Genomic DNA, 11,808 nt, shown 5'->3' with positions numbered 1-11,808 from the left:
GTCCTAAGGACCAGGCAAGATGACTCAGCTAAAGAATCTGTCATGAGCAGGCACCAAGTAGCTTATTCAATCATTCATTCATTCTTAATTCCACCAAAGCTTGTATATGATTTAAAAAACAAACAAACCTTTTCTTTTAGGAAGGTGAGCTGTTAAGGTGAATACCCAGGGGCCTGGTGATTTAAGAGGGAAAACTACAGAGGGGAAGGAGGTGCTGTGTGCTTTCTCTTTGAAGGTAGCTGGCGGAATAGTATGCCCAAAGCGGAGAGATTTTCAAACGCCCATGAGTATTTATTGCGCACCTAATCTATGCCAATCTCTGTTCTAAATGCTGGGGATACAGCAGTGAACAAGACAGACAAGGTCTTTACTCATGGAGTTTATATTTTACGGGTAGAGTGACAGATGAACAGCCTCCAAAATGCTCTGGATGTATGGGAAATTATTAGCTTGGCTGCAAAGTGTTTGCGTTGGGACTCGGAAGATCAGAAGTTAGTTGCAGTAGTAATGGTACTCGGTGACTCTCTTCGGCTTGGTAAAGGGGCAAGGGGTGTCCTTTAGAGGTTCTTTGGGGCTGTTTCTTTGTTCCGGGGTTAGGAGGACAGGGAAGCAACAATTGCTTTTTTTAAATATTTGAGGAACCTGAGGCTCGGAGGCAATTTCACCCGCCCAAGGACACCAGTGTGAGATCAGGAAGACTTGTCTGCCAAGACCCGAGTTCAAAGCCCGTGCTCTCGCCTCCCTTTCTTTTCCAGTAGTGCAGAGGCGGGATGGCGCGGTGCCCTAGGGTCCAGGAGGGAAGGGCGCCAAGCTCAGAGCCAGATCTGATGACTGGCCTGGGAGAGCCGGACCCTGGGAGCGACCAGGTCGCCGGCGAGTCGTAGGCATCTTTAGAAGGACTGGCGTAGGCCGGAACGCAGCGCTGCGGGCTCCGAGCACCCCCGACCTCTATTGGCTCACCGGCGGGTGGGGGCTGCTCCGCGCTGCTCGCCAGGTCCCCCTGCCCGCCAGTGGTTCGCTCCGAACACCCCTCATTGGTGCGGCGGGTGCGGAATCCCGCCCCGCTTCCGGTTGTTGCCGGGCCCTACATCCGGTGTCCGCCCGCCCTCGGCTGCGCTGCCGCTGCCGCCGCCGTCACAATGCTGTCCCGGTCCCGCTGCGTGTCCCGGGCGTTCAGCCGTTCGCTCTTCGCTTTCCATAAGGTACGGTCCGGGTGGGCCGGGGTCTCGGAGGGTAAGAAACCGGCCGGCGGGCAGCCGGGCAGCCTGGGGGCAGGAGCGCGACGCAGTGGCCAAGCCGAGCAACAAGGACACCGGGACGCGGAGGCCTCCGCGGGCTGGGCGGCCCAGGGCCGTCGTTGCACTTAGCTGTCTTGCGAAGCCCTTCCCGCGGTTCCTCGCCTTCGCGCGGCAGCCGGGCACCATCCCCTGCTCCACCCCGTCCTCCGCGCCGCGGCCGAGGAGCCGCCCAGAGCTGCGCCCGCCCTGACACGAGACTAAAGAGTTGGGGAGGAGGCGCCGCGGAGTCCCCGACGGGATCCGGGGGCCCGTTCCCTGTCTCCTGTTTAGAGCAGTGGGTATCAGTCCCGTTGGCAAGTTGAGCTAGTTTGGCAGGCCCAGTGTGCTGACTGGGACTGAAATCCCTGGCTGTTGCATTTAGCATTTGGAGTCACGAGATTCACTTGTCACCAGCACCTGGACAGCTTTCAGTCTGTACTTAAAAGGAAAAGCAGTTTCTTCCCTCCTTTCATTTTGGGTGACGTCGATAATGTCTTCTTTCTCAACAGGGGAACTGCCCTCTAGGGAGACGTTCCCTGCCTGGTAAGTTCTGTCCTTGCTGTCGCCTCAACTGCTCCCCTCCAGAGCAGAGCAGTATGTGAAAAATCGGGGTGCATATGTGCCTCCGCATAATGTTCAGATAGGAATGAAACAAAATGCTATTTAACAATAACATCTATCATGTATTCATTTAGTACATAGTTACTGAATTTCAACTGTGTGTCAGGTATTGTGCTAGGCACTCAGGGATATAGTATTTAACAATTCGTGCCCTCCTGGAGGTTACAGTCTAATGGGAAAGAGTGTAAATTTCTGAGGTAATGAATGAATTTTAGTAAAGTGCTGAGAAGGAAACTAATGAAAGTACACAGACAAGGCCCCTTTAGTAGGTGACATTAAAGCTATGACCTGGAGGATGTGACAGAGGCCAGCCCAGTGAAGATCAGAAGAAGGAAAGGGAATAGCATATACGAAATCTCTGTTGAAAGAAAGAGCTTGCAGTGTTTTGGAACTAGAAAAAAACTTGGCCAGAGCATTTTGGTGAAGGGAGAGAGTGGCATGAGACAGACTTAGTGTAGAAATTATTGCAAAGAATTTAGATTTTATGTTAATAATTTTTTATATGCCTGGCATAAATATTTGTTGAATGAATCGATCTTAATTGTGGACTTTCTGTGTGCCATCCATTGTACTCAGTGCTTTCTGTGCATTTTTCAGTAAATCACCAAGAAACAGGTATTCTGTTTTACAAGTGTATAACCCAAGGCTAAGGGAGGTTAAGTGCCTTGACCAAGGTCACTCAACCAACTGTTGGTCAAGTCAGGTCTACATGATGCCTCAACCTGAACTCTTAGCCCACCATGTTATCATTTATTCCGGCACTCAACAGATTATTAATTGAGTTCTTACTACATGCCAGACACTGTGGTAGGTACAGGGATACAGATGGTCTCTACCCTCGAGGATCTTATGGGCTAGCTGGAGAGACAGCAAATACACATTTATGCACACATAAGGATATGATTACATTGTGATGACTGTGAAAAGGAAGTGCGGGTTGTAATGAGAGGGTGGCATGATGTAGCCCAGCTCCGGGTGTTGGAGAGTGTGGTGGGAATGTCAGTAAAGGCTTCCCTGAAGAAGTGACATTGAAGCCAAGTCTTGAAGAATGAGGAGTTGGCCAAGGAAACAGTATTCCAGCCAAAGGGAATTGCTTGTGAAAAAGTTTTCAAGCAGAAAGGGACTTAACCAGTGATAGGAAAGGAAAGAAAAGCCTTTTTGGCTGGAAAGATAGGGAGGGCTGGACAGTACAGGAATGTGTAAAGATTTTGGACTTTATCCTAAAAGTCATGGGAACTTAGGCACCTAGCACAGTGTTAGCTCATAGGGACTCTCATTAATACTCTTTTTAGGAATAAATATTCTTTTATTCTTTTTTTTAATAAAAAATATCAGTAGACATTTTCTCCATTTGTAGACTGGCAGGACAATGGGAAGAACTATGTGCTTGGGGTTGGCATCATGGTTCAGGGCTTCACCTTGGGCTAGTCACTAACCTCTAGAAGTCCTACTTAAATATGAAATGGGAGTAATGGCAGGTGGTTGTTCAACTTCAGGGAGTTGTGAGACATGAAAATCAAAATGAGGTCATCGTGTGAAAACTTTATAAACCCTGAAGCACTATACAAATGAAACTTGCTGTAGGATGAACTCTAATTGGACTCAGGGTTCCAAGAATCAGGATGGGCTGCTGGCTGTTTTAAGTCAAAGACATGCTGTATGTGGGGATTGGTACTGCGGAGTCATTAGCTGCTGGTCATAGAGATGAATGACATTGAATCTCTGGGGATTTTCTCAAGAAGGTGGGCACTAGAGAGAGCGCTCTCCAATTTGGTGTCTCCTGAATGGTTCAGAAAGAGTTATTAATAGACTAGAAAAAAAATAGGTTAAAAAAATGTCAGGTGAGGCAGCTACAGTAATTAGTTGTCAGTTGGGGAAATGCGGTTTATCTTTGAGGACAGTTGGGAAGGCAGAAAAGGGCTCCCACCTTATGGAGTGTGACCAAAGTTGAAGACCTCAGGAAGAGCCTGGGAAGAAAAAGTGAAAGGAGAGAGAATGATTTGCTCAGTCCTGGGGCACCCTGGAGACCCTGGGTTGGTTGAAAGTAGCGCAGTCTTTGCTATTAGAGTTCAGGCAGTAAGACTTCCAGGTCAGTGCATTTTAAGTAACCAGGGAAACAGAAACTAGACCGAACATTCCCTCTGCTTCTCAGATGAGGCTCTGCAAAATGACAGGATAAGCCATCACATGTCTTTCTCAGGCTTCAGTTGTATTTGAAGATTTGGGGCATAGAGACATTTAATTATGGAAACATACAGGGATGTTGAAAGTTTATGAATTTTAAGGTAAGATTATAAAACTACTTCAAGCTATGCCCTTAGAATTCTCTCCTTTCCTCCCTAAACACATACCTACTTTCAACCACACATAACCTGCTATTCTCTGCCATCACAGTTACTTTGGTGGGAAAGTTTGAGAAGCAGTACTCTGTGTGATAAGGATTATATTGTTGCCTGCGGTTGATCCTTCTATCTCAGAGTTAGGGGGTGAACAGACTTCTTTTCCATTCCCAGCAGGTATCCTGTGTAAGATAGGAGTTGTTGGTTAAGAGTTGTTTTGTTTCTTGCAGGGGTCTCCTTATGTCAGGGACCAGGTTACCCTGACAACAGGAAGATTGTGTAAGTATCACTGGGGAGCACAGATATGTGGTGATGGGGTATTTAAGATACCAGTTCTAAATCTGACCATCTGCTTTCTTCACTGCTCTAGGCCTAGAAATTGAGGTGGTTATGTTGAGTCCCTAGACCTAACCTTGATGTTAATTTATGACGCATGATGCATCTTGAGCTTTAGCCCCTGGCCAGCCAGGAGTGTGCCTGTCCTCAGATATTCAGATTATAACAAAAGTGAAGTTGGAACTCTCTTTTTATGGGAATACGTATAGGTGGGTGCTCCTAAATATTCTGGTTGGATACAAGTGCAGCTGAAGGGCTGGAAGTTACATTAATTGTGGTGATTGAGAGCATCCTCTTGGTAGTATAGTTACTCTTTTTAGAAACAGTAAAAGCAAAAGACTAGTTGGTTGAGTCCTGGGACTTTTACTAGTTTGGAGGGAATGTGGTATTGCATCATGCAAAGTTTGGAGAAAGGCCACCCATGTGTGTTTCAGATTAACTTCTGCTTGTGAATTTTGCTTAATGCTATTTTGCATTCTAAGTATTTTCAGGGTGGTAAGAGGACGCTTTCTAGTTACCTGTGAAACAGCTATCAAGCTACTTTCTACAGGAAGAATCCTCAAAGAAGGGTCAACAGTTAGCTCTTTTTTCACTGTCCATCACAATGGGTTTTTTTTTTTAATTGAGAAAAAGGGTGTACTCTATACTGCATTCAATACTAAAAGCATGAATTCCTGTATTATTTTTGGATGGCAGTTTGGCATTCATAAATCTTGGAACGTGTGTAACTTTTGAGGTACTAATCCTGGTATACCAGATTTCTCTCAAAATGAACAAATAATAGGAGATTGGTTAAGCTATGCCCTGTTAACAGTATGAGAAGTGGGGAAAAGCAGGTTATAAAATGATTCCATTTTTTACTCTGCAGTATGATCTCATTTTAAATGTTCTTTTTGCTGTTCCAAAATTCTGCAATGAACATCTAATACTTTTGTAATAAAAAAATTACTTAGAAAGCTTCAGAAATGTGCTGCTCATCTGCAATTTAAATGAAAGTCAGAGCAACCATGTATCTATGCAATAAATACAACCACAATAAGTACAATAAAAATAACTTCTTGAAAGTATATTATTTTTAAAAAACCCTAAACTTTGAGGGGTAAGATCACACATTAGATTAAGGTATCACCCTAATCTAGTAACTTTTTTTGTGTTGGCTTTTTTCTGTGACTAAGGTACCCCCTTTACTTAAAAAATCTTTTATTATAAGACTTGTTTTATGGTTTTATGTTTTTTTTTAATAGGTTATACATTTACATGATTCAAAAGTAAAAAGATTATTCGTGAAAAGACTCTATCCTTATTCTCCATTGCCACCAAGTTCCTCTTCCTAGAGACAGCAGGCGCCCCAGGTTCCTGGCTGTCCTTGCACAGCATTCTCTGCATTTGCACATAACCCATTAGTCCTTGTCCAAGAGCAGGTACGCGTACATGCTTAAAAACTATACAGAACACCTGCCTTCCTGTATTTTGTTATAACATACATTTTTTTCCCTTGGTTCTACATAGACCTTATAGTAATTTTGACATAAAAGCAAAAATATCAAAGACAACTGAAGTCTGTTTTATTTTTCTGTTATAAAGGTGCTTGTTGTAGAATATTCTGACAGTCCTGAAGTGTAGACAGTGAAAGTCCCCACCAGTCCAAATTACTCTCAGTATGTGTACATACATAATGAATAACCATAATGTTGTATACATGTGCATCTCCCACTCTCCCCGGGTAACCACTGTTAATGGTTTTGTGCATACGAGGTGATATCATTCTCCAGTTTGCATTATTTAAAGTTAGTGCCATATCAGAGAATACCTCAGTCTTCTGAAGTTCCCCTTGAGTGAGTCCCAAATGGACTGATGTGCTGCCTCCTAGGAAGAGAATGGAGTAGGATATGCCGCGTGGGTATTTGGGGGATTTTGTTTTGTTTTTCACATAACACCTTGTTTTACTTACTAGTTAACTGTCTCATCTTGCTGCCTTATCTAAATCTGTTACCTTGGGGACAGAAATTCCATTGTACTTGGCACAGTGGCATGTACCTTGAGGGCACACAATTTGTCTGACTTGGGTTTAGATAAGGAAAAAAGTCAGGAAGCTAAATCCTTTTGGTGGGTATACAAAGGCCCCAGATACTTACCTTTTTTCTTCCCAGAACAAAATACAAGTCTCTGTTCTGTGAGAGCTGGCATTTCACTGCAGCACAAGGTCTGGATTCAACCAAAAACTCCCTACTTAAGGCACCCAAGTCATCCAGGCTCCCTGTGCCCCATCTCTGATTTAAAGGGAAGGTAGTTTATCTAGACTGTAGTGTGAGTGGTTCACCTGCTAAAGTACTTTACACCTATGTTTCTTTTGTAGCATTAACAGCTGTAGTGTGTTCAACGTTCGCTTCTTCAGAACTACAGTCCTGTGTAGTAAGTATTCACCTTCAGTTCCCTGCCTTCCTGGGAATGGAGTTTTAATGGGAAGAGCAACAATTGACAGGGTTTAATTAAAGAAAAAATTTTAAAGGAAAAATAAGGGCTATGTATGGTTTTCTTTTTTGTTTTTTTTCCTAGAGGATGACGTGATCACAGTAAAAACCCCAGCGTTTGCAGAGTCTGTTACAGAGGGGGATGTCAGGTGGGAGAAAGGTGAGATTTAGTGCTCTTTCATTGCTTAAGTACTTCCTTAAAGTGTCTCCCTATTCCCCCCACCCCTCCCGTGGTAATCAGTGGACCCTGTGGCTCCACCCTTTTCTTTACATGCAGTGTGCTTTCTCCTGGCCTTTAGGAAAGGAGTCTTACAAGACACTTGTCAAAAGGGATTGTGTAGCTCCTAGAGGCTCTCCTACTAACAGGTAGCCTTTGTCTTTTTAGCTGTTGGAGACACAGTTGCAGAAGATGAAGTAATTTGTGAGATTGAAACTGACAAGGTAAGTTTGTCCTATAGTAGGACCACTTTTCTTGGTCTCCTCTTTAACCTAAAAGAAAGAAACAGGGACTTAACTGTGTTTAGAGATATTTTTAACTATCTAACTTCTGTTGTCAAAGTGTTAAAATAGTTCATTAAAAAGAAAAAGCTTTAAAAGGTTTAAAAGCTTTAAAAGGATGTATTAATTATCTTGTCTCTGGTCATTATTTCACAATCTTTGTGTAAGTATATATATAATTCATATGTATATCTCTATATAAGTTGTACACATTAAACATGTATATTTTATTTGCCAATAAAAAGGAAAAAAGGTTTAAAAGCTTTAAAATTTAAATTAATTTTAGATTGTTCTAGGTGTATGTACTATGTACTTTAGTAGCTTTAGTTTTATAGCTTTTTTCCTGTATGTGAATGAGCTATTGCCATTTGTTTTTCATGTATCACTTGGAAACACATTAATTGAAAATTGCCTTAATGTTTCTGAGAAAGGCTAAAGGGTAAATCTTCACAAGAGCATTGATTTGTCTTACTCTTACCTTGAAAGTGTGGCCTTGGTGTTTCTGTATGTAGTGTCTTTTATATCTGTGTTGAAAATCTTGTGATTCATATTCAAGATTCAGTACAATTAATTTTTTAATGCTGAGTAAAAATTTGGACTCTCCATCTGTCTTCCTTTTCCAGACATCTGTGCAGGTTCCATCACCAGCAAATGGCGTGATTGAAGCTCTTTTGGTACCTGATGGGGGAAAAGTAGAAGGAGGCACTCCTCTTTTCACACTCAGGAAAACTGGCGGTAAAGAAGTTCTCCTGGTTGTCAAGGTCTCCAGTGTTCCCCCCTGGAACTGGGGCTGAGCATAATGTACTAATTCCTTGATACCTAAAGACTGTTTGGCCTTCCAATTGCCCTTAGTTGAGAGAATAAGACGGGTGATATTTATATAGTCTGAACTTTAAATACCAACTTCTAGAAGAGGGTGTTAAAAAGAAAAAACCTCATGGTACCCTGTTCTTTGCATGTATGTTCCTTATGCTGGACCTTTTCTTAAAGATGTAATAGAAATGAAGAAGATTCCTAAGAGTGACTTTTTTTCCTTTTCCCCAGCCCTGGCATCAGGGTTACATGGGGGCTTTAAAAATAGTACAAATGCCTAGACTCTGTGGTCCAGGGAATCTGATACATTAAATCTGGGGTTATCAGATCTTGGTTGTCTGTCATTGTTTTTGTTGTTACTGTTTTTTTTAATGCTCTCCAAGTTATTCTTGGCCAGGACTGAGAGACACTGTTCTAAAGTGAGAAGCAGCAATATTTCATGGTGTCTATTATGGAGGATTCACTGTGGTTTTTTTCACATCTGTTCTCTACTAACATTGTAGAGGGTTGGTATTGCTCTTGGGAAGACATGAGAAACGAAAGAATTTGTAGTGGATCTTACAGTCAATATTAGAGATTAGAAAAGAAAATATTTTCTGATTCTTAAACGCTCTAACTACTGAAGTCTGTTTCTCACTGTTAAAACACTTAATCAGAGAGATGGTAGATAACATCATTGAGATTGATCAAGTCCAGACCAGAAGCCCAGAGTGGGAAAATGTGCAGTAGAAGGCTAGGGAATAAGATTGATTCTTCCCATTGAAGAATTCCATCTTCTGATCATTCATTCATTCCTTAAGAGTATTCTGAATTAAATATAAAACCAGACTTGATGTCCAGATGGGTAAAATCTAAGTGAACATCTAAAGTTGTGAGTTTATTACTTGACCACCTCATTAGTTTATGAGAGTCATCCTGGATGAAGTGCTTTGAACTTATGAATGAGCCCTTGATTATTTAAACTTTCATTTTTTAAGAGTTCTGAGTGTTCTTCCACATGTAATGTTTAAATAGAAGATGAGACTAACAATGTTACCATAACTAGAAATGTTAATTTTGTGTATGTATTGTAACATCTTACATTGCCTGGATTTTTTTGCTTGGAAGGTTTAAATAGAAGATGAGACTAGCAATGTTACCATAACTAGAAATGTTAATTTTGTGTATGTATTGTAACATCTTACATTGCCTGGATTTTTTTGCTTGTAAGGTTGTATTTCTATGGGCGTAGGTGCCTGGAAAGTATTTGCTGAATTTGATCAGTAGATATTTGTGAAATCAGGAAGGCAGCTGAGTTAAGTCAGTTACCTGGTGTAGGACATGTAGAAGCCCTGGGGAATTCTTCCCATTGAAGAATTCCATCATTGTGTATCATTGTGTGTGTCTTGTGGTGCCTTGCATATGGAGCAGATACCCAGTATGTATCTGTTCGTTGATTGGAGTTAGAGCTTTAGCTGCTAAATTCTGTAGTGTCAGCAGTTTGTTCGCTCTCCTTTCCAGGCAGTGACAACGGCATCTATATTTCTTATTTTCCAGCTGCTCCAGTGAAGGCCAAGCTGGCTGAAGCTCCTGCTGCTGCAGTCCCTAAAGCAGAGCCTACAACAAGAGCAGCTCCTCCCCCTGCAGCATCCATACCCACTCAGATGCCACCAGTGCCCTCACCTACACAGCCTCCCGTTAGCAAACCAGGTGAGCCTCCCTCTCCCGTGCATATGTAGCTGGGAGAAGAACATCTCATCTAATGTCATGTTCCCTCACAGAGCAAAGTCGGAGACTTCTTGTGACTGAACAGGCTCCACTGGCTGCTCTGTAGAAAGAACTCTAGACTTTGTATCAGAGGACCTGGTTTGCATCCCAGTTTTCTGTTTATAGCTTCATGACTTTAGGCTTGTTACTTAACTTCTCTGAGCAGATTGTTCATTTGTGACATGGGAATGGCCCTAGTATACCTCAGCATATCTTGATTAAGTGGCCTGGCAGGATGAAAGCACTGGCATGTACTCAGTGAATGCATCTCTGTTTCCTGATGCAGCTGCACCTTCTCTCGGTTTTCAGTGTCTGCGGTAAAACCCAGTGCCGCCCCTCCAGTAGCTGAGCCAGGAGCTGGCAAAGGACTGCGTTCAGAGCATCGGGTAAGCCTCTGAGGACCACTTCCAGGAAAGAGTTAGAAGGGGCAATGTTGAGATTAGTGGACAGTGAGTATGGTGGTGCTGCCTTGTGATGGCTGGCAGCTCATCCCCTTAGCCTTGACAAGAACAGTGAGTTTAGGAAGTGACTTGTTCCTGGTCACATAACTCTCAAATGTTAGGATGAGAGCTTGCGGTCTTCTGAACACCTGCCCAGTGGTTTTTCCCACTATATCATACTACCACTGAGGTGCCATGGGTGAGGAAAATACCTGCCCGGGACTGTTGTTTAGTCACATGCCCGTCCTTGCCACATTAACACACATGTCAGAGAGGTGGTTTAGTGAGCTCCCATTCCTAAACTTCTGGGATACTTAGCTGAGGGTGAGGTAGTAGCATAGCTGTCAGGCAGACATGAAACCTCGATGAAGTATGGTCAAGAGGATGGGTTCCTTTGCAGAGTGCCTCCTAAAAATACTGTAGCCTCAAAAGTTTGTTGCCTGTGAGTTTCCATTCCACAAGTAGCTATTCTCATACAAATCTTTATCATCAGAAATCACCCTCTCTATAATACTTCTTGCCTGGCTAGCCCTATTTCATAAATTGGCTTTGGTTTTTAAGTCAAACCATTTCCTGGGCCTCCATTCTTGGTCACATTTCAGGCGCATCTGAATGGGTAGGTCTTGTCTGTTTCCTCATTCTTGCTTAGAGGAGCAAGACCGGGAAAGAGGAAGTCTGGAGCTCTTGTACATAGATACTGTAGCCCTTGACCATCCAGTCCTGGAAAGCTGAGTGCTCCCTTGGACTAAGTGGGGAGTGCTTGATCCAAAGAGACCAGATTGTAGTACTTGTCCCACTTTCACTTTCAGGAGAAAATGAACAGGATGCGGCAGCGTATTGCTCAGCGTTTGAAGGAGGCCCAGAATACATGTGCAATGCTGACTACCTTCAATGAGATTGACATGAGGTGAGCACTTCAGTCCTCTTGCTCTGCAGGCCCTATTCTGGGAGAACAGTTGGACTTGGACCAGTCCCTACCTAGGGCTGATTCTGAAACCAACAGCAGAGAAGAGTTATTACTGTGTACTGCTTGTTGACTTACACAGAATGACCCATTGGTTTCATTTTCGAATTGACTGCTGATACTATGCCTTCCTCCTCTGTGACTTAAAAACTAAGCCTTTTAGACTCATACCTGAATCTTGTGACATCTGATAAATGAGGCTGGTTATAGTCTTAAACTCTCGGGTCTGCTCCTTGGGATAGAGATCACTTGGTAGTGTGCCCAGAGCCAGGGCCCTGCACCCTGCTTTTTTCTCATGGTCAC

The 11,808-nt window shown here is 43.1% G+C and overlaps 1 protein-coding gene across 1 annotated transcript in view; it reads left to right on the top strand.

The window, feature by feature from the left end:
* Positions 1 to 707: 707 nt before the first annotated feature.
* DLST (dihydrolipoamide S-succinyltransferase) overlaps positions 708 to 11,808 on the top strand; it is an 18,936-nt gene continuing 7,835 nt past the window's right edge. The window contains exons 1-10 of the mRNA XM_017639940.3: positions 708 to 1,202; positions 1,787 to 1,820; positions 4,468 to 4,516; positions 6,930 to 6,985; positions 7,130 to 7,204; positions 7,430 to 7,485; positions 8,166 to 8,277; positions 9,892 to 10,044; positions 10,411 to 10,487; positions 11,351 to 11,448. Of these exons, the coding sequence (XP_017495429.2) occupies positions 1,140 to 1,202; positions 1,787 to 1,820; positions 4,468 to 4,516; positions 6,930 to 6,985; positions 7,130 to 7,204; positions 7,430 to 7,485; positions 8,166 to 8,277; positions 9,892 to 10,044; positions 10,411 to 10,487; positions 11,351 to 11,448 (773 nt within the window). The 5' untranslated portion in view covers positions 708 to 1,139. The remainder of the gene's footprint in view (positions 1,203 to 1,786; positions 1,821 to 4,467; positions 4,517 to 6,929; positions 6,986 to 7,129; positions 7,205 to 7,429; positions 7,486 to 8,165; positions 8,278 to 9,891; positions 10,045 to 10,410; positions 10,488 to 11,350; positions 11,449 to 11,808) is intronic.

The sequence above is a fragment of the Manis javanica genome, chromosome 8 (assembly GCF_040802235.1).
Source record: "Manis javanica isolate MJ-LG chromosome 8, MJ_LKY, whole genome shotgun sequence".
Classification (NCBI taxonomy): Eukaryota; Metazoa; Chordata; class Mammalia; order Pholidota; family Manidae; genus Manis; species Manis javanica.
Note: the sequence above shows the minus strand (reverse complement) of the source record. Positions and strands in the feature narration are given on the sequence as shown.